Here is a 19,953-nt window from a genome sequence, read left to right as displayed (position 1 = left end):
AGTACCTCTAGCCAGGAGACCACGGTGGGCCCATCCCAGGCAGCAAAGGGCAGGCCCTGGCGGCAGGCTTCCTCCAGAAGTTCATGCCTAGAGAGAGGAGGCCAGGGCGGGAGCTCTCAGGGTAGAAACCCCCAGCCCTTCTGGATGGCTCCCTTCACCATAACCCCCACCCCCTGCAAAGCACTTTTTATGAATGTAGAAAACATGGCAGAAGGTTAAAAAAAAAATGCACGTAAATCTCTGTAAATCCTCCCCCTCTCCCTCATTAACAGAGAAGAGAAAAAAGAAGGAAAAACTCTAGGAGTTCCCAAGTTCCCAGCCAAGCAAGTTCAGGATCTTAGACATCCCCCTCCCAGCATTTTCTTCTCACTTAGGACCACCAACCTCCCCACCCACAAACACACACTCACTTCCTCTTGTTCCTTCGGTCCTTGTCTCCTGGGCCTGTCAGCTTGGCTAACCCCAGAGGGTCAGTGGCCAATGTCTCGTCTGAGGGTGTTCCAGCTGGAGGCAAGGAGGAGCCAAAATTTGGAAAGTCTCATGGGGGAGGCAGAATCTTTCATGCTGAGGGGGGTGAGAAGGATGCCAGGAAAGCAGAGGCCCCAAGGGAGTATAAATGAGGCCACATAATGGGAGTGATAAAGCCAGACAGGGACCAATGTCACCTCCCAGGCAGTAAATTGGAGACATCCCCAAAATAGGGCTGGATTCACTGGGCTGGCTGTGTCAAGGTGGCAGTGGTGTGCTGGTAAATGTTTAACAGCTGGCTCCCTGGGGAGGGAGGGGATATTCCCTGATTTGCAGCATTTGCCAATTTCCATGGTGTAAATTATCCCACCATGCCAATTTCAAGCCACTGATGTGATGTCAAGCAGCTCACAAATTCCTGAAAATTTATGATTGGCTCTCGCAAGCCAGTACAAGCAGGTTCCAGCATACCAGATGCTCTGCCTTTAGGATGTTCCTCCCTCTGTCTCTATTTAAAAATAAATAAATGAAATAACAAATTCATTTACCACCCCCGCAGTCACTGGGGCAAGCCTCAGAAGGCCCTTTCCTTGTCCCTCTGCCAAGTCCTGTCCCTTCCACATTCTAAATGAATTACCAAATGAATGAAGATATGAATGAATGTCAAGTGAATATATAAAGAAGAAGAAGGAAGGAAGGAGGGAAGGGAGGGAGGGAGGGAAGGAAAAGAAGGTTGGAATCAGGGTACTAACCCAGAGAAGAGCTATCCCGGCCTGGTGGTCCCATCCGCCCCTTCTCCTTCTTGCCAAAGAGACGGCCTATGGATGACTTGATGCTCTTCTTCTTAGGGGCTTTGTGCAGGGAATCTGGGGTGCCCTCACTAGGTGAGCAGGACAGAGTGAGGGCATACCCCATGTGGGATGCCTCTTCTCACCCCGTCTTTATCCACTCCCATCTTATCCTCCTGAGCAAGCCCCATCCCTTGTCCCTGCTGACCTTCCCCGTGAGGGGCCCCCATCTTCCAAGGATGCCGCCTGCAGTGCCAAGGCCTGGGTCATTCTCTCAAGGCGAGCAGAGCGGGGAGTGGGAGGTGGGGTGTCTCCAGGGATGGCTGGCCCTTCCCCTCGTGGGGCCCCAGCTTCCTCCTTGGGGACATGATTCTGGGGACAGAGAGGCAGAGATGCTGGGTTGAGGTGGAGGGGTCGTGTTGGGGACTCATTAGTTGGGATGTCTACTGGGGGTGTCTGGGATGCCCCTGGTTTGGGGTACCATTTCTGAAGGTAGCCTAGAACAAGCGGGGGTTAGTTGCAGAAACATAAGGCAATGAGTGAATTCAACCTGGGGCTTGACAAGCCCATATTTATAGTATCTTAGCTTCTGGTGTCAGGAGTGGGATCTGCACAGCCTCAAGGAAAGCTAATGAGTCACAGGTTCTGGAAGCAGGAAAGCTGAGTTTAAGGAAACAGAATAGAGCTAATATCTCTTATGCCTCCCTAGAGGTCAATTCTGAGGATCTAACGATAGTTCTCAAATATATGTTTAGTCACCGAAACATTAAAAAAAAATCCTATGCAAAAACTTATTGCATAAAACAGGTAAAAGTAGACCAGATCTGACTAAAGTACAAATTAGGGTTCAGGAATCCAGTGGCTCAATCTACCCTTTGCCCTTTGAATGGGAACTTTTAGGGCAAGCTAAGGTTGCTTTTGAAAACCACTGGTGTGAGGGGTTATTGTTGCTGTTTGTTAGGGAGCCCTGTTTCTGACCTCCCTGCCACCCCACCAAGCTGAGGAGACTTCAGAACACTCACAGCTTTGTCGGTGCCCTCACGGGCAGGGCTAGGGGGTGCCAGGCGGGGTGTTGAGTGGCCAGAGCTGGGAGGGGAGGGGCTGGCAAGGGTAGAGGTGGTGAGGGAGGGGGGCAGTGAGCAGCTACTTCGGTAGCGGCCCAGCGAGTCCAGGCCAGAGCCAGACACCCGGCTCTCCAGCTCCTCTGCCCTTTGTTCTGTTGTCTCCTTCTCCTCTTGGATTAGCCTGAGGAGGGAAAGGGGGGAGACTGGGTGAGAGGTCTGAGGCAGACAATGGGAGAGGGAGTCTAGGGATGCCAATGGGCCAGGAAGGCTTGGTGGAGCGAGAAGAATTCTGGGGAAGGCATAAGGAAGTTGGAGGGTCTTGGCAGATTCATGATGGCATCACAGGTTCAAGGGGAGTAAGGGGTCATAATAGGGTTAAGAGGTCATGGAGGGGTTAGGGAGGATGATCAGGGTCTGCATCAGGGAAACTCTGATGATAACAAAGGGATTCTGGAAAATCATAAAGGGATTACTATGGGCAAGAGGTCAAGTTCCAAGGAGGATAGCAAGAGCAAGGTCGTAATAAGATCAGGCTGAGATCGGGGACTCTGAGGTCAACCTAGGATCTGGGAAGGTCATGAAGTCATTTGGTATGTGACAGTCGATGCCTCGAGTCAGAACGAGTTTGAATCGAAGGTGGTGGTCATGTTGGCATAATTGCTGGGGCCCATGGAGAGTGTCTTATTAGAGAACTGCTAAATAGGGCAATTGCTCGGGAATCAGGGTAGAATTTATGGTGTGGGGGATTCTTAATAAACTGAAGATTCTTGGAATCTAGAGTTGAGGTTCTTTGTTGTTGTTGTTGTTTTTTGTGAGGAAGATTGGCCCTGAGCTAACATCCATGCCAATCCTCCTCTTTTTGCTGAGGAATACCGGCCCTGGGCTAACATCTGTACCTATCTTCCTCCACTTTATATGGGATGCCGCCACAGCATGGCCTGACAAGCGATGCCTCAGTGCGCGCCGGAGTGCACGCACTTAACTGCTACACCACGGGGCTGGCCCCTAGAGTTGAGGTTCTTGACGTGTTAGGGTGAGACCCTTGGATTTTGGGTTGAGTATCTTGTGCTGTGTTGAGATTCTTAGGGTACTGGGAGACTATGGATACCGGTTGTGTGAAGCCGTGAAATCCATGGTGTACTGGAGGATTTCTGATATGTTGTTTTGAGAATTTTGGTATTTGCGGATGCAGTCTTAGGTGTGTTAGGAAATTGTGAGTACTGGCTGGGGGGATATAAATAGCGAGTTAGAACATAGGAGACTTCTGGGTATGTCCTGGGGGATTCCTGGATGCTGGAGGGAGTGTTGGGCTGGGAGAATTCCCTGAGGATGGTGGGAGAGGAGATGGGCTCAGGCCTATAGATCAGTCTCTAGAGCCAGAAGGATGGCAGGGTTAGCTCAGGCGGCGTGGAGCAGGACCGGGCCAGCACTCACTTGATCTCCTTGTTGATGGCCTCCAGCTGCTCCTGAAGCATGATGGCCAGTGTCTGCACATCGGCCTGCCCACTCGGGGAGAGCAGCTCAGCCCCAAACATTCCCTCTGCTTCCTCCTCGTCTGAGCCATCCAGCTCCCCAGGGAATGGGGGTGGCATGGACCCCGCAGGAGCAGACCGCTCCCACTCCTGTCTCTGTGTGGGGACAGAGGGATGCGAGGTGGGCAGGGGCTGAGTTGAGTACTGGGTCTTCCTTCTCCTCTTCTGACCTTGCCCACCCTCCATGACCCTGTCCATGCTCCCTGACACTGACTGGCCTCACCATGTTGACCCAGTCCCACTTTTCCCAGCCCAGCTTTCTCTCTTGACCCGTTTTCTGGACCACCCCCACCACCCATGACTCCGCCCCTTCCCTGATTCTATTGTTTCCCTCACCCAGCCCACTTCCTTTCTTTACCTGGCCCCACCCATTCTAGGATTCTACACCCTGCCCATTGTCCCCCAGCCCCCACCCCTCTCCCCACGCCATCATTCCTGTAAGGTTCTCACCAGGCAGCAGGACATCCACATGGAGAGACATCCAGGCAAGCAGGGATGATGGAGTTCGTTGTAGGAGAAGAGAAGACAGCGTGGGTCCAGGAGAGCCTGCTACTCAGTCCAACCTCTTTCAGAGCCCCATGTATCGGGCTCCTCTTCCCACTGATGCCCACCCAAGCCCTGCTCAGTCCAGGCCCCAAAAGTGGCTGCTGACCTTGGAGGGCTCATCCTTGACCCCCGACCAGCGGCCCCTCTTGCCTGCCCGGCCACTGCCAGCCCCATAGGGGTCCAGGTGGGCGCCCGAAGGTAAGGTGGGTGCCTGGGAGTAACGGAGCTCCAGGGCACTGCCAGGGAGAGACCTGTGGGCATGGAGAGACATTCAGAGACCAAGGGGTCAGGAAAAGGAAAGAGAGGTCAGAGGTCACAGGGAAGGGCCTGGGGTCAGGGGACTGGGAGAGATATCTGAAGTCAAAGGTCAGGAAAAGGAGTTTGGGGTCAGGGGTCATGAAGTTAGGGGTTAAAAATAAGAGAGATCTGTGGAAGTCCTAGGAGGACAGGAAGTGGGAATGGGGGAGACCTGGGGATCAGAAAGGATGACCTTGGCCTTGGAGGCTCCAGGGGCAGAGGTGGAGCAGGAAGATTACTGTCACCTGGAGTAGGTGGATGGTGGCCTCCCCCGAAGCTGGTCAATCTCCATCTGCATCCGTTCCATCTCCGCCAAGAGCTGCTCCTGGAGGGAGGTGGTTGGAGGTGTCAGGTCAGAATTTGCCCTGCCCCTGAGGAACAGCCCCTCCCAGCCTGGCTGATTCCAACCCCAGTAACGCCTGCTCCATTTCCCTGGTCCTCACCCTCCAGGCTGGCCCCTCCAGGCCCCTCCCTACCTTGTTGAGCAGCAACTCATCCTGAAGCTTCTTCATGTTGGCAATCTCCTCACTCAGTGAGTTCTGTGGGGGACAGGGGTGCAGTGAGAGGGTGGAGCCTAGAAGGGGCATGCCCTGGGGGCTGTTAAGTGTCCAGAGAGAGGCCTGAGGGGACCCTAGGGGGAATGAGGTGGGCATGAATGGTGAGCTGGAGGGAGTCGGGGTTGTGGGGTAGAAGATGCATCTGGGGAGGGGAGTCCCTGGGATCCCCAATATTCGGCATCCTGTGTAATCTCAGAGGATGCAGAGTTGGGCTGGATGGCTAGAGACTTGGGGAAAAAACCAAGAACTCAGGGTATGGGTGCCCCAGAATTCAGCTTTTGGGGTGTTTAGATAAAAGAGTGGTCTCGGCAATAGAGTAGAGAAGTCTGTCGAATTTGGGATGCCCAGATTTGGGGAGATCTCAGACAAGGGATCTTGGGGAAAGGTTTGGGGCCCCAGGATTCTGGCAAGAGGTGGTCCAGGATTCCGGCTTATTGGAGTCCTAGGTTGGGGCGCACCTTCTCCTCCAGCGCGCCCATGCGCTCCTTGAGGTGAAGCTGTAACCGTTCGTTGGACTCGCTCAGCAGCTTGTCCACTGTCTCGGAAAGCCGCTTATTGTGGTCATCGTTCATCTTCTCCCGCTGCCGGGCCTGCCCGAAACAGAGCAGGACAGAGGCGCTCAAGCCCACCCGGCCCAGAGCTCCGCCCCTGCTCTAAGCTCCCGCCCCCAGCCCCGCCCCCTCATCTAAGCTCCTCCCCAAGCCTCAAGGCCCCGCCCTCTCTAGTCCGCCCCCTCACCCGCTGTAGCTCCTGGTTCTTCTCCTCCAACTGGGCCTCCAACTGCCGAAGCCGCTCCTCAAAATTTCCATGACGTTCCTCAGCCTAGTGGATGGAAACCATGGCATCTGACTTTGTCCCACTAGGACCCAGTCAGGCTCCAGCTCCGCCTCCTCCGAGGCTGGGTGCCAGGCTCCTCCCCCACAGGACTCCAGACCCTGCACTTGTGATTCAGGCCCTGCCCCCGTCTATATAGTCTACAGGCCCTGCCCCTTTCTCAGTTCATGTTCCAGGCCACCCATCCTTTCATTCCAGACTAAAGAAGACCCCCTAAACCTCCAGGCCCTGCCCCCATTCCGAGTCCCATCCCTTTGCCACACTCCAGGCCCCGCTCTCTTTCCCAGAATCCAGGTTGAAGGACTATTACCCCTCCAGACTCAAGCCGCGCCTCCTCCAGGCTCCGCGCCCCCCAATCAAGGCCCTGCCCCAGACCTCCCCCCACCTTATTGAGCGCCGCCACGCGCTGGGCCAGCTGCGCCTCTATCTCGGGCAAGGTCTCTGCTTTCTGCAGAGTCTGCTGCAGCTTCTGCTTGGCGTCGTCCAGCCACTCGGCCAGCTGACGGCTCTTCTCTTCACTCTGGGGGAGGACAGAGATGGAGGAGGGGAGGAGCTAGGTCACTCGGGCCACGGCCTCGCCCCCTTCGCTGCTCCCTGGGCACGCCCCCACCTGCCGGTACAGCGACTCCTTGCTGGCCAACTCGTTCTCCAGCTTGTCATTGGCGTCGTGCAGAGACGTGGCCTCGCGCTGGGCACTCAGGTAGCGCTTCTCCAGGGTCGTGATCCGCTCCTCCATATCTTCCCGCTGTGCCAAGGCCTGCAGAGGTAGCAAAGGGCCGTGTGGACTACAGCTCCCAGAGGCCCTGGGGTAACCTAGGCTTAGAATCCCAGGTCAGGCACCCCAGGGTATCAGGGAAATAAAGTCCCCGGCCGTCCGAGCATCAGAATGGTGGCACCACACCTTCAGAGAGCTCCCAGGAATAGCCAACACTGGGTCCCAGAGTTAAACGGTGGTACCACACTTCCTGTGAGCTTCTAGGTCAGTACTGGCTTAGACTCTCCTCGTATGGATGACCCAAGGCTCTTGGGATGGGAAGTCTCCACTCTTCTTGGCCCACTTGCCTCAAAAATCCAAGTCTTGGATTTTTCACCAACTTCTGGCACAGCCCAGGCTTAGAATCACAGAGCAAGTGCTCGAAGGTCTCATGGGAAATGAAGTTCCCTTCCAGGGTCTCATGGGAGACGGACTCTCACCTGGGAGCCCGCATAAGGGGGACTACACTTCCCAACAGGCCCCAGGGCCATCCAGGCTTAAAATCCGAGGTGAAGGCCCTAGTGGATGATGAATAGTCACGTGCTCACTCTTCTTTCTTATCCACTGCCTTCAAGAGTCCAGGCCCTACATTTCCCAGCAGTCCCTAAGGTATGGGAGTTAGGATCAAGGGGCTCAAGCCAGGAAGAGATGAAATGCAGACCAAGGAATTCAATTTAGAGGTGCCAGAGAATTTCTCAATGATAACGTAATAACTGCGACCAGTTACAGGATGCCTACCACGTATGTACCCCATGCCAACCGTCTCACAAGGACCATAAATCCCATTTTACAGGTGAGAAAACTGAGGCCAGAGAGGAGAAGCCACACAGCTTGTGGACTGAATCCAGGTTCCACCATTCACGAGCTCTGTGACTTTAGGCAATGGGGGAGGGTTGGGGGAAGGGGAGGGACAGAGGGCAGCCCACCAGGGGCTCCGGCCTCACCTCCTTGAGGTCGCGCTGGAGCTTGGCGTTAGCTTCCTCGGCCTTACCCAGCTCGCGGTGGGCGGTGCCCAGCTCCTCCTCCAGCTGGCTCATCTGGCGGCACAACACCGCCAGGCGCTCCCGCAGCTGGCACACCTCCGCACGCTGCCGCTCCAGGGCCTCCTCCAGCTCCGCTGTGCGCCGGTTCGAATCCCCGCTGGGACCCAGGCCGTTGGCAAGGGTCTGGAGTGGAGACAGTGAGGGAGGAAGGGACAGGACTCAGAGTAGGGAACACAGAGATATAGAGAGAATGCAAGGAGAAAGTTAATGGGGGGTAAGGGGAATCACAGATCAGTAAGGGTCATGGAGGTCACAGAAGTTAGTTAGGTGACCTGAATCAAAGGTCAAAGGCCAGTAAGGGTCTTAGGGGTTCAGATGTCCTAGGGTCCATAACGATCATACCAAACATTAAAAGGACCATCACAAAGTCAGGGAGCTGAGTGGAGGTCAAAAGAATGGGGATCAATGAAGAGCAAGGGAGCGAAGGATTTCCACCTCTTACCTGCCCATCCCCATCCTTGCCAGGTTCCTCCAGCCCGGACCGGCGCCTAGACAGCTGCTCTCGAAGGTTCAGAGTCTGGGAACGGGAAAGGGAGATCAGGGCAAAGGGGCTCCCAGAACCCCTAGCTCTACTTTCCACTGGCCCTGGCCCTGCTGGGGCCACCCCCACTTCACAGTCTACCCTTCGACCCGGTGCCCTCATTATCTCTCTCCTTAGCTGCCCACCAGGGAAGTCCACCCTTACTCTTACCTTGGCCTCCTTGCGGCGGTGTCCTCTTTAGCCCTGACTTTCCTCATCCAACCATTTCCTCCGTAGTCAGTTCTTTCCCTCAGCCCCAGCCCCTGGTTTTCACCTTATTCTCACTCTCACTGGGCAGTGCTCCCCCAGCCCTGACAATGAGTTCCTCCTTAGCAACCCCACCAGATCTCTCCATAGTCCAACCCCATTGGTCATCTGCGCTACTCTTGCCCCCAGCAGATTCTGGAACCCACCCAATCAACTCTACCGCGTTGGGAGCTCCTGAGCCCCGCCCTCCCTTTCTTGGCCACGCCCCCACCTCCTGATTGCTCAGCTCCAACTCCTCCTCTAGCACTGCCACCCGCTCCAGCGCCATCCGCAGCCGCTCCCGGACCTGGGGATGGGAACAGGATGGAGTGAGATGGAGATCAAACCCAGTCTGGGACGTTTGACCGTGACGCAGAACACCTCTGGGACGGGCCTGATAGGGCAACATTAAGATTCCTCTATCTATAATGGGTGTGCAGCCCCAGCCAGCTACCGAGGTAGCCGCACCCCCTAGTGGCCCCCACCCTAGTTCATTTTTCTATTATCAACCAGTCAGGTCCCAGCCGGCGTCGTCTGTCCCAATCAGAGCCAACGTTCTTCCCACTTAGGACATCCCCAACCAATCACAGCCGGAATCTCTCCCATTCAGTTCAGCCCCAGCCATCCACGGGTTTCCATTCTGCATCTGGGCTCCTCCGATTCTCATACCTTCTCATCCAGGGCCTTGTGGTGCTCGAAAAGGGATTTTAGAGCCTTGAGCACCTCCACCTCGGAAGAGACCCCGCCCGGGGACTGGGCCTGGCGCTTCACCACGGTCATGCGCAGTGATCTCTCGTGCCTGGACACCAGGCACTCCAGGTGTTCCAGGAGAAGCTGCACAGATAGGGCACCGGTCCAAGGAAGAGAGGCAAGGGAAGAGAGGCAGCGTTGAGGAAGAGGGTGGTTCAGACAGGTAGGGACAGGGCCAAGGAATGAGTGGTACAGGAAAGAGAAAGCTTACGGAGTTAGGGGAGGGGACATGAAGGAAGGAGGGGACCAGAGGAGACCGGCCAGGTAGTAGGAGCAGGGAGGAGAAGACAGGAGGGCGAGATGGGGAAATAAGATGGGTCAGGTTGCAGCACCTCGAGGTCCCGCCCACCCCACTTAGGCCCCGCCCCCAACACCCCTCACCCGCGTGTTGTTCCGCTCCGCCTTCAGTTCTGCAATCTCTTCCTCCCTCTCCAGCAGCTGCTCCCGACATAAGTTCAGCTCCTTCGTCAGAGCCGCAAACTCCTGTCCAGATGTGGGCAGTATCGGAACAATCAGATCAATCCTTTCCCCATCTCCCTTATTCCATAGGCCTGGGAGTTTGAAGGCCCCGCCCCTTCTAGCCGCTCAGGCCCCGCCCATCACCGGCAGCCAACTCCATCCCCGACTCCGCCCTTCCAAGTGCCAAGTCCCGCCCCTTCCGGACCGCCCACTCCGCGCCTTCCCAGGTCGAGGCCCCGCCTCCCGCAAGCCCCGCCCCGGCCCCGCCCAGACCTGGGGCAGTGCGATGCTAAGCTGGCGCTGCAGCGAGTCCTTCTCGTGGCCCAGCTCGCGCAGCCGCAGCTGCGCCGTAGCCAGCCCGTCCTGCGCCTCGCGCAGAGTCTCGAGCAGGCGCTCGCGCTCCGTGAGCATGGTGACCATGAGGCGCTCCAGCTCGCCGCCTGCCTCGTCCGGGCCCAGCGCCGAGCCCCGCCGGCCATCCTCGCTGATGGTGGGCATCACCTCGCACATCATGGCGGCGGTGCTGGCCTGCGGGTGCGGGGAGGGGATAGGGAACAGAGACCAGCCTCTTCAAGACACAGGCAGAGAAGCTGAGGCACCGCCACTCAGACACTACATAGCGGAAACTACGGCGGGGCAACCCAGGCATTGCACAGAAGAAACTGAGGCCCGTCCACTCTGATCATGGCGCAGGATATACTGAAACCCATTGCTCTCAGGAAACCAGGCCTGGCTACCCAGGTGAGAGCATTTGGGGAAACCGAGGTCAGACTCCACCAGGCACTGGAAGCAAATCTAGGCCCAGCCTAGTCAGAGAAACCGAAGCCGGGTGACCCACGCACTGCCTGAGTAAATGTGGAAAAATCAGTCTCTCCCTATTCTGGCCTTGCTGAGAATGCCCCTCAACCCACTGCATGAGAAAACTGAGCCCCAGGTGAGAAGCAGGCCTTCAGGAGGCCACAGGACTGGGGTCACAGAATTAGGTCACTGGTATGAGGTTACCTGTATAGTGTCACAGGGATGGTCCTCACCTGCTATGCAGCCCAACTCCTGCCTCCTTCAATTTCCCAGAATTCTGGACCCCAGCTCCAGAAGAACCTGAAGACCCACTCCACTTGGGGGGGAAAAAAAAGGCATGGCAGGAGGACATGCTAGCCATCTCCCATGACCTAGGAGTCCAAGATCCACCCCTCTCCTCCCTCAGGTCACAGAGTCTAGGTCCCTGAGTCCCTTCCTTCCCCCAGACACAGGAGTCAGAGCCTCCAGCCCCCTCCTCCCCAATCCCAGGAGTCAGAGACCAGACCCCCCGCTCCCCCAGGACACCAGAGTCTGAGCTTTCAACCTCCAACCTTAGACCCAGAAATCCCAGCCTCAGACCCCTCCTCCCCTAGAACCCAGGAGTCCAGGCCCCCAGGCCCCAGGAGTCCTAGTGCACGAACTGCAGGCAGAATGAAGCGAGGTCTCCTGAGCCGCTCCCTCTGCACACATCAGGTCAGACGGGTCCAGCTGGCCCGGCCGAAAGCAGGAGGGACTTTCACTCTGTTCCCTCCTTTCCCTCTCTCCCTTCGGGCAGCAGCATAACCGGTTCTGAGAGTAGATAATTCTCAGCCCCACCCAATGTGCAGACTACGTCCAAAGTCTGGGACAAGAGAGAGGAGGTGGCTGGGAGGCTGTACCCTTGGGTCTTTGAAGAGGTGCATCTGGGAATCCAGACTCCTGAATCCCAACACTCAGAGGCCAGATTCAGGAAAATGTTTTACAAGAGGGCAGGCCAGCCTTAGGCCAGAAACCAACATGGTATCTAAAACCCAGAACCTACTTAGGAGACGCAACACAGGATGCTTGAGGGAGGCTGCTCTAGAACTTCAAATTCACTGAGAAGGAAACAAAACACAGCAAGGCTGGGCATAGAATCTAGAAAGCCACTGGCATGAAGACACAGTACAGAATGCAGGCGTATAATTCCACATTTACAATGTGCTTCAGGTAAGATCCTCACATAGAACCAGGTCAAGAGGCGTATTCTAGAACCCAGGTCTGGAACCTTGAACCAGCCAAGTGCAGTCAATAACTTAAGGCGTATCTGGGTCACCCCAGAACCCCAAACACAGAGGGGAGCATAATGATATCTAAGAACGTACCTAAGGCGATACCTAATAAACCTTGTCAGGAGACATAAGCTAGAACTCAGAATCTGCCAGCGAGGAAAGTATAACACAAAATATAGCAGGGGTCATATTCTTGGTTTTATCATGTGTCTAGATAATGCTAGAACTCAGAATACAGAAGAAATGCTCTAGAATTCAGAACATGCCCTGGAGGTGAAGAAAAACCTAGAGAGTAGTAAGGAGTTTGCCTGGAACTTAGAAGTGCCCGGGGAAAGATGCAGAAGGATGCATGCTGGGAATTGAGAATTTACTGGCATAAGGACTGAGCTGGCAAAGGGGGTGGGGATGTTCTGGAAATGAGGACATTTCTAGGCTGAAAACTCCAGAAGAGGAAAGAGCCTAGAGCATGATTAGAATGCTGAAGTGGCAGATGGAGGAGGAGGCCCACAATCCACCAGGGGACAAGTTCTAAATTAAGGTCACACTAGGGGAAAGATGGACAGAGAAGGTGGGAATGGATGGTTCTAGAACCTATAATGTGAGGAAAGAAAATGTAATGTAGAACACTTCGGTGGAAATCCTCTAGATTTAAGACTGTAGAATTGGTTGGAACCTAAAATTGGGAAGTGCATTCTAGAATTGATAGCACAATTTGGAGAAAGGCTAGGGCACATAATTGGAACATACACATTCTAGAACTTAGAATGCCCTGGGGAAGATAATGGAATCTAGAACAAAGTCAAGGATGTGGCTGGAACCTAGAAGACACCTAAAATGAAATTTTAGCAGAGAATAAGCAAGGACTGGTTTCTAAAACTTTGGAACATGTCTGAGGAGAGGGTGGGATCAGAATTTGGCTTGGGAGTATTATCTAGATATTTGAATTTACCTGGGAAAAGACATGGCTAGAATTTAGCATCTAGCCTAGAATTTAGGACATGCCTTGGGTGCAGACAGAACAGAGATATTGACTGGGGGTGTTCTAGGATTTAGAAGGAATCTAGAACATGGAGCATTGCAAGGGCACATGTTTAAGTAGAAATGTAGAAGATAGCGTGTAGGTTCTAGATCACCTAATGAGCCTAGGCCACAGAACACATCTGGAGGAAGGGATATATGTTTGGCTCATCAGCCTGAGAGTGTACTCAGAGGATGGGACATCACAATATGGGCCTTAGGAGGCAATGGGGTGCTGGAAACATCTCAAGAAGCTGGGTCTCAGGGGAGAGAGTAGAGAAGAGAGTCCCAGGGGGCCCAGTGCCCTGAGATGATATGGGAATGAGGCAGGAGTTTGTCAAGGCCCTCAGAGTTGTCAAGTTGATCGGGGGGTCAGAAGGCCGTAGGGACCTGGGTTGCTAAGAGTAAGAGCTAAGGAGCTAGATACCCGGCGGGGGGGGGGGGGCGGGGAGGTCAGAGCTGGGGACCTGGACTTCTGAATCCTTGCGGAAGTAAAGGACAGGGAGTTGGGAAGGAGGGCTGGGGCTCATGGCCTCGGTAAAGGCTGGTGGGCAGTACAGATGCTGGGATCTGAACTCCTGGGTCCCTGAGGGATGCAGGACTGGGAACAAGGCATCTAGGTCTCCAAGGTGGAGGGTAGGCAGAAGCCAAAGCATTGCTTTCTGAGTCTCCTGAGACAGGGAGAGAGTCATGGCGCCTGAATCCCTAAGGGAGCAGATGCTGGGGTGCCAGGAGGCTGAGTATATTTGTCTGAGGGGCACAGGGGCTAGTTGAACTGAGTCTCTAAAGGGGACAAAGGCTGGGAAACTGTTCCTAGGTCCTGAGGGGGTGAGGGCTACCAGCTGGGTCCTTTAGCCCCACGGAGGGAGCACTGACAGGGCTCCCAGAGCTGGGTGGGAGCTGGATCCCCGGATGCCGAGGTCCCTAAGGTGGACCAGGCAGGAACATTCAGAAGCCCTGACTCCTCAGGAAGAGATGGGGTCCCAGAAACCTGGGGTGCCGAGGACGGGGCCGGCAGCCTGGCCAGCGGAACCCTGAGGCCCAGGCGCTCTGGTCGGGGAGGGCCCGGGTATCCCCGGGTCAAAGGCGCGGCGGGGGGGATCCCCGCGCCGCCGGCGCCCCCTCTCCGGCGGCGGGAGGAGGAGGTGGGGGAGGCAAGGCTGCCGAATGCGCTGACCATGGACAGCTCCAGAGCGGGCCTGCGTCCAGGGCGGCTGCCAAGCCGGGCTGGACTGAGGGACGGGGCCGGCTGTTCAAGCCGGAGGGCTGGAGATGGGCAGACGGGGTGCGCGAATGGGGGACTATGCGGACGCGACAGGAGACGGCCGGCCTTCGCGGGGGGAGTCTGACCCAGCCGCGGAGGGTGTCTGGAGCTCCCGGGACGAGGCTGAGGAGGAGGACGTAGGTCCAGAGGGGGTTCCCGGGGCTGCACTGAAATCCAGGCTCCTGGGCCCTGGAGGAGGCGCAAGGCGGCAGTACGCCTGGGATTCTAGGGTTCGGTTGGGGACTCTAAGAGCCAGGAGGGGCACGCCTGGGTCTCTGGGGTTGGGCTGGGAAACCTGGGCTCCGGGGTCCCCGGGGATGGAAAAGGGAATCCAGGATCTCGGGGAGGCCGGGGAAGCTCGGCGAGGGGTCCCCGGGGTGGGCGCTGCCAGGCGGGCCGGGCCGGGGTTCTTACCTACCTGGTCCGCGGCGGCTGCGGGCGGAGCTGGGCTGCAGGAGGGACGTGGGGTGGGGTGGGGGGACCGGGCGGGGCCCCTGGCGGCGGCCGGGGCCCGGATCTGAGGCTCCGGAGCACTGTCTCCGCTGCTCGCGCGGGCTCCGCGTCTCTTGCTCCGGCTTGGGCGCTGGGGACCCCCCTTCCCCTCAACGGTCTCAGCCCTCTACCCCCTAAAATAGGCCCCTGCCCCTGTCACCGTTCAGCCTCCCCCCGCAAGGCCGCAGCCGCCAGATCCAGGGGTGCCCACCAGCGCCCCCCAAATCCCACCTTCCCCCCAAAAAATTCCTCCTCCCTCCCCCCTCACAGCTCCCGGGCGGTCGTGGCCCCTTTAACAGGAGGCTGACAGACGGTCTTGAGTGGCCAATGGGAAGCGGCGTCGGCGCCGGCCGGCGGCTAAACCCCGCCTCCGCGCTGGCCGGGAGGGGTCTCGCGGGCGGAGAGCGGGAGGCGGGGCTCAAGGCGAGACGGCCAATAGGCGCGCGGCGTGCGGCGGCTGGGGCGGGAGGCGGAGCCCGGCAGGGGGATGATGTCACCTGGAGCGAGTGGCGCTCGGCGTGGAACGTGAGTCGCGATCCTGGATCCAGGCGGCGGCGCGCGCTGGCCCTCGCGCTGCACGGGACAGGAGGGCTGGGCCACCGGCGAGATGAGAGGAAAGGCTGGATTTTAAGGCGGGGGCGGCTCCCAGAGACAAGCGCTCGGGTTGGAAGGTGGCATGGGTGCCGGGTCGGCGAGTGCACCTTATTCTGCACCCCCTGCGCCCGCCTCGGGAACTGCACGCGGCACCCCCGCCTCCGCCTCCCACGCAGACGGTAGTACAGCCTGCAGGGCTCCCCCGGCGGACGAGGCTAATGGTTCGTTCCGCCCCGCCCACACAGAGGCCGCCCACTGGCTCCTGCAGCGTTTCAGGACTCCTCCATCCCACCAGCTACGGAGGAAGGGGCTTGGCCTCCGCCCTCTGACTCTCTTAAGGGTAGGGCGCGTTGTCTTCAGTTCTGACCCTGCACGCAGACCCAGACTGGGTTCCAGTCTCTGCCCTTGGACTTGTCCCTAGGAAGCCAGCCAGCCTCTGTCTTCAGACCTGGGGAGAAGTCTCTAACTCTGCTCCCAGACTCTGAAAAGGGCTTCTTCAGCTTCTCTCCCTCCCCTACATCTCAAGACACTCTTAACCCAGGATGCAGGACAGACACACAGACGCTCAATGAGGGTCAAAGATCTTTAAATAAGGAGCGGGTGACAATAAATACTGTACAGGGGAGGGGATGAGGGTCCAGATGTACGGTTTCAGCCTCGAGACTCCAACGACCTGCAAGAAGGGTGAAGAGATGGGAGCCAGGCTCAGGGGAGGGGGCCTGGGGAGGTATGGGACAGAGCCAGGTCTGGGGTTCCAGAGCCAAGGGCCCAGGGAAGTGGGTGGAGGGATTCCAGAGAGAGGAGGCTCCAGATCTTGGGATAGGAGTGAGCTAGGAGTCCCCAAGGGATTTAGCCAGAACAGCTTGGGGTAAGAACATGGGTCAGAGGTCAAGGGTCAGAATCCCAGGGGAGAGGAGCCAGGGCTGGCAATCAAGGTCCCAGAAATCACTGGCCGGGTTTGGGAGTCTGGAGATAAGGGAGGCGGTGGAGACCCCAGGGGTGTGGTGGCAAAGGGCTCACGAGTAGCTCTGGTGCTGCTGGCGCCGGCGGGCAGAGCGCATCTTCTCGAAACGGGCCTCCATCTCCTCCAGCACACGGGGTGTGTAACGCACCACCAGCTTCACTGAGCCCTGGGCTGCCTTCAGCAGCTCCACTGCCTTCTCATGTTGCTCCCCCTCCACGCTCTGCAGGGTGGTACACAGACAGCTGGGCCTGGGGCCCACCACCCTCACCCAGCCCCGACCCCGGAAATGGGACCATCTGTTGGTGACCTGGGTACCAACCTTGAGATGGCACGGCCTGATGTCCTCATGAGAGAGTCATTAACTCTTGGCTCAGTGTCCTTCCCCAAAACCTTCCAGGTTCTCCATGTCAGGGACAAGCCCCCTATGCCCTCAGTCACTTTTGTGACTAGGCCCATTTTTGTCCCCTCCACCCCCACACACAGCCCACTAATCCACAGCCCCATCCCTCCTGCCCTGACTCCTCCTTCTTTGTCCCCACCACCCTGCTCCCAGCTCAGGCCTCATCCTCTCCACAGTGGATTCTCACTGCAGCCTCCTTCCTGGCCTGGCCTCCAGTCCATCCCCCATGGTGTCCCAAAGAGGTCTTTCTACACTTCTAAGCTGAGCCTATCCCTCCCCTAGTCACAGCCTTCCCATGGCTCCCCAGAACGCTTGAGACAAAGTCCCAGCTTCTCAGGCTGGCACTTAGGCCCTGCATGGCTGGCCCCAACCACCCACCCAGTTATGCCTCCATCTACTCTAACCACAGTGATTTTAATTACCTGCATGCCTCAGACCTCCATCAGAATCAAGCCCTTTCTCTTCAGCTCAGAGGAATGCAGAGTCACAGCCTCTACCTACAAAACCCTCAGCTAGAAAAACCCTTCTCCACTTTATTTTCTTGGAGAACTCCTACTCATTCTTCAAAACCCAACTCAAATGTTCCTTCCTTGGGGCCGGCCCCGTGGCATAGCGGTTAAGTGCACGTGCTCTGCTGCTGGAGGCTCGGTTTGGATCCCGGGCACGCACCAATGCACTGCTTGTCAGGCCATGCCGTGGTGGCGTCCCATATAAAGTGGAGGAAGATGGGCACGATGTTAGCCCAGGACCAGTCTTCTTCAGCAAAAAAAAAAAAAGAGGAGGATTGGCATGGATGTTAGCTCAGGGCTGATCTTCCTCACACACACACACAAAAAATGTTCCTTCCTCTACAAAAACTTCCCTTATCTACACTGGTCTGGTGCCACATCTGGGCTCTCACAATGCTTTCTGCTTCCTCATTATTATCTCCCTGGATTAGGACTATTTCAGTCAAAGTTTGTCTCTCTCATCAGAGAGGGAGTCCTTGAAATGTAGGAGCTGAGGCCAACTTCTCTCAGGGTCTGCAGCAGTGTCCAGCACAAGGCTGGACATAGAGGCAGTGTTCAGTGTGTGCTGAAGGAATGTCAAAAACAGGGACTATGCGACCTTGGACAGACTGTGACCCCAGCTGGACCTCAGCCCCCCGACTCACCACACCATTCACCGACAGCAGCTGGTCCCCACGCTTGAGGCCTCCGTGGCGGTCAGCCACGCCTCCAGGGATGACACGGGAGATGTAGATGGGCGAGTTCTGCTCCTTGCCCCCCATAATGTTGAAGCCCAGGCCCTCATCTGTCTTGGGCAGCTCCACCACCCTGGGATGTGCATGGCCCTCACTGGCTGTGAAGGCGGCCACCGTGGCCTGGGAGAGAGAAAGCATCGGAGGTGAGGGCCCCTCCATGGCAGGCGAGCAGACTGGGGTGGAGGATCTGGGCCAGAGAGAACAACTGAGGCCAGATCACTTTCCCCAAGCACGGGGCCCCTGCCCCAGCTCCCCACATGCTCACTCTGTAATGACCGTCTGCCCCTTTTAGTTCACTGTGCATGCTTCAGACGTGTCAAAGAGAAAGTCGCCATTTGTTGGGAGTCTTGAATACTCGACACTTGCCAGTCTCGCTTTTTAACACAGAAAAACAAGGCCTGGAAGGAGCTAAGAGCCTCCAGGAAGCAGCAAGAAATAGCATCTAACTTTAGTTCAATAAGATTTCATTGTTTGTTGGGTGTGCGTGCTCCACTACTGGCGGCCCAGGGTTCAGATCCCAGGCGCCCACCGACGCACCACTTGTCTGGACACGCTGAGGCCGCATCCCACATACAGCAACTAGCAGGATGTGCAACTACGACATACAACTACCTACTGGGGCTTTGGGGAGAAAAAGAGGAAAAACAAAAAAGGAGGAGGATTGGCAATAGATGTGAGCTCAGGGCCGGTCTTCCTCAGCAAAAGAGAAGGATTGACATGGATGTTATTAGATCAGGGCTGATCTTCCTCACAATAAATAAATAAATAAATAAATAAATAAATAAATAAATAAAATGAAATAAAAAGATTTCAGTGTTTAACGCTATTTCATTGTATAGATGTTTAAGGTTATCTTCTAATCAGGCATGCAGTACTAATTTCTGTTTGTAGTTGCTAAAGATGCCTTTACATAACATTTGTTTAAGTTAAAAATATGAGATTATTTAAAATAAATTATAAATAAGTAATAGTAAGGGTGGTACACAGATTTGGCAAAAATCGTGAAAGAGGAAGGAAACAGGAATAACTGACATTAAGAAGATCCTGAGCTAGATAGACCATGCAGTCCAGTGGATACCATGAGCGATGGAAAGTGGGAGGCGTCTACCTTTGCTGTGGCGTGGGCCCGGATCTCAGCGCTGCCGGTAATGTCCAGCGTGTCATAGAGCTGCTCATATACCTGGTGAGGGCGCAGCAGCATCAGGGAGCCGCCAGCCACACAGCCCCCCGCCCCCCCGCCCCCTTAGAGAGAGGAGTCCAGGCCCCCAGACCCTCCCACCCAAGGATCCACCACGCCCCCGCAGCACGGAGCCCGAGGAAACTACAACTCCCAGAGAGCCCCGGTGCCGAAGCGCGGGCACCCCAGGGCGGACCGCCCCAGGCGCTGCTGGGAGGCGTAGTCCCCGAGCTTGGGGCGACCAGGAGGAGGACGGCGGCCGCCCGCTCGTGCCCCGGTGCCGCGCAGCTCTCACCTCCCGGATGGCAGAGCAGAAGCGGCTCTGCAGGACGCGCTGGAGGGCCTGCAGCTTCTGCGGAGGCAGCTCCCCGCTGCGCTGGAGCCGCTCAAGCAGCTCCACCGCCCGGGACACGTCTGCGGGGCGGGGGCGGGGGCGGGGCGCGACAGAGTCAGAGACGCGAAGACGCAGAGGCACGGAGAGATGCGGTCGGAGACCAAGTAGGGGCGAGCGCAGACAGACCCCGGGAAGGACAGCCGAGTCCCAGTCGGACACCCGCAGGGTCGCCGGTGGCAAGGGAAAGACTACGACCAGCTGGGCGCCCTGCGTCCCCAGGATCCCCATACACACACAGGCAGGGGTGTGCAGCGGACGCCCCCTCCCTGGCCCGCTCGCCCACGGACCCTCCCACAACCCTAGATCTCCCGACTCCCGGCGCCCGCCCCGCCCACCCCCGCCTGGTCCGCCCGCCCACCTGCCCGGGCCTTGCCGGGGGAGGGGAGGGGAGCGGGGTCCGGGACGAAGGCTGCGGGCGAGTGGGCAGGGCCCCCTGGCGAGCTTACCCCGCTCCAGCCCCAGCGGCTCCACCAGCGCAGCCATGTCGCCGCCGCCGCTGCCG

The 19,953-nt window shown here is 57.0% G+C and overlaps 3 protein-coding genes across 10 annotated transcripts in view; 1 reads left to right on the top strand and 2 right to left on the bottom strand.

The window, feature by feature from the left end:
- The window catches only part of PPFIA3 (PTPRF interacting protein alpha 3), a 22,998-nt gene extending 7,617 nt beyond the window's left edge, over positions 1–15,381 (bottom strand). For 2 of the 6 annotated variants that reach the window (XM_058529779.1, XM_058529777.1), the window contains exons 1-19: positions 10,132–11,077; positions 9,781–9,882; positions 9,319–9,483; positions 8,882–8,956; positions 8,326–8,400; positions 7,785–8,006; positions 6,697–6,843; positions 6,472–6,606; positions 5,991–6,074; positions 5,711–5,842; positions 5,172–5,234; positions 4,941–5,020; positions 4,505–4,649; positions 3,755–3,942; positions 2,279–2,501; positions 1,465–1,628; positions 1,221–1,348; positions 411–504; positions 6–87 (exon numbers count right to left, since the gene is read on the bottom strand). In XM_058529779.1, the coding sequence (XP_058385762.1) occupies positions 6–87; positions 411–504; positions 1,221–1,348; positions 1,465–1,628; positions 2,279–2,501; positions 3,755–3,942; positions 4,505–4,649; positions 4,941–5,020; positions 5,172–5,234; positions 5,711–5,842; positions 5,991–6,074; positions 6,472–6,606; positions 6,697–6,843; positions 7,785–8,006; positions 8,326–8,400; positions 8,882–8,956; positions 9,319–9,483; positions 9,781–9,882; positions 10,132–10,371 (2,544 nt within the window). In that variant the 5' untranslated portion in view covers positions 10,372–11,077. Of the gene's footprint in view, positions 1–5; positions 88–410; positions 505–1,220; positions 1,349–1,464; positions 1,629–2,278; positions 2,502–3,754; positions 3,943–4,504; positions 4,650–4,940; positions 5,021–5,171; positions 5,235–5,710; positions 5,843–5,990; positions 6,075–6,471; positions 6,607–6,696; positions 6,844–7,784; positions 8,007–8,325; positions 8,401–8,881; positions 8,957–9,318; positions 9,484–9,780; positions 9,883–10,131; positions 11,078–15,176 lie in introns of those variants that run through there. The other 4 variants (XM_058529776.1, XM_058529775.1, XM_058529774.1 and 1 more) reach the window with 4 other exon arrangements.
- Positions 15,200–16,284, top strand: C34H19orf73 (chromosome 34 C19orf73 homolog). Its single transcript, XM_058529849.1, is given in 3 exon segments — positions 15,200–15,391; positions 15,393–15,572; positions 15,575–16,284. Coding segments are annotated over 3 exon segments (405 nt in total). The 5' UTR covers positions 15,200–15,286; the 3' UTR covers positions 15,695–16,284.
- LIN7B (lin-7 homolog B, crumbs cell polarity complex component) lies at positions 15,843–19,953 on the bottom strand. Of its 3 annotated transcripts, none has more exons than XM_058529843.1 (6): positions 19,898–19,953; positions 19,353–19,471; positions 18,989–19,060; positions 17,791–18,000; positions 16,294–16,457; positions 15,843–15,946 (listed from the first exon to the last, which is right to left on the bottom strand). In XM_058529843.1, exons 1-6 carry the CDS (start codon positions 19,932–19,934, stop codon positions 15,925–15,927), a joined length of 624 nt encoding a protein of 207 aa, XP_058385826.1. In that variant the 5' UTR covers positions 19,935–19,953; the 3' UTR covers positions 15,843–15,924. The 3 variants fall into 3 exon arrangements, with proteins under 3 accessions (XP_058385826.1, XP_058385827.1, XP_058385828.1); XM_058529845.1 differs by lacking the exon at positions 15,843–15,946 and adding an exon at positions 17,060–17,134 and having other exon boundaries at positions 16,394–16,457; XM_058529844.1 differs by lacking the exon at positions 15,843–15,946 and having other exon boundaries at positions 16,370–17,134.

The sequence above is a fragment of the Diceros bicornis genome, chromosome 34, assembly GCF_020826845.1.
Source record: "Diceros bicornis minor isolate mBicDic1 chromosome 34, mDicBic1.mat.cur, whole genome shotgun sequence".
NCBI lineage: Eukaryota > Metazoa > Chordata > Mammalia > Perissodactyla > Rhinocerotidae > Diceros > Diceros bicornis.
This window is presented reverse-complemented; position numbering and strand designations above follow the sequence as displayed.

Excerpts from the sequence above, each read along its gene's own strand:
- LIN7B (XM_058529843.1), bottom strand. The coding sequence starts at position 19,934 with ATGGCTGCGCTGGTGGAGCCGCTGGGGCTGGAGCGGG. Across the intron at positions 19,472-19,897 it reads GCCGCTGGGGCTGGAGCGGG|ACGTGTCCCGGGCGGTGGAG; the intron begins GTAAGCTCGCCA and ends CCCGCCCCGCAG. Across the intron at positions 15,947-16,293 it reads CAGCAGCACCAGAGCTACTC|GTCGTTGGAGTCTCGAGGCT; the intron begins GTGAGCCCTTTG and ends CCCTTCTTGCAG.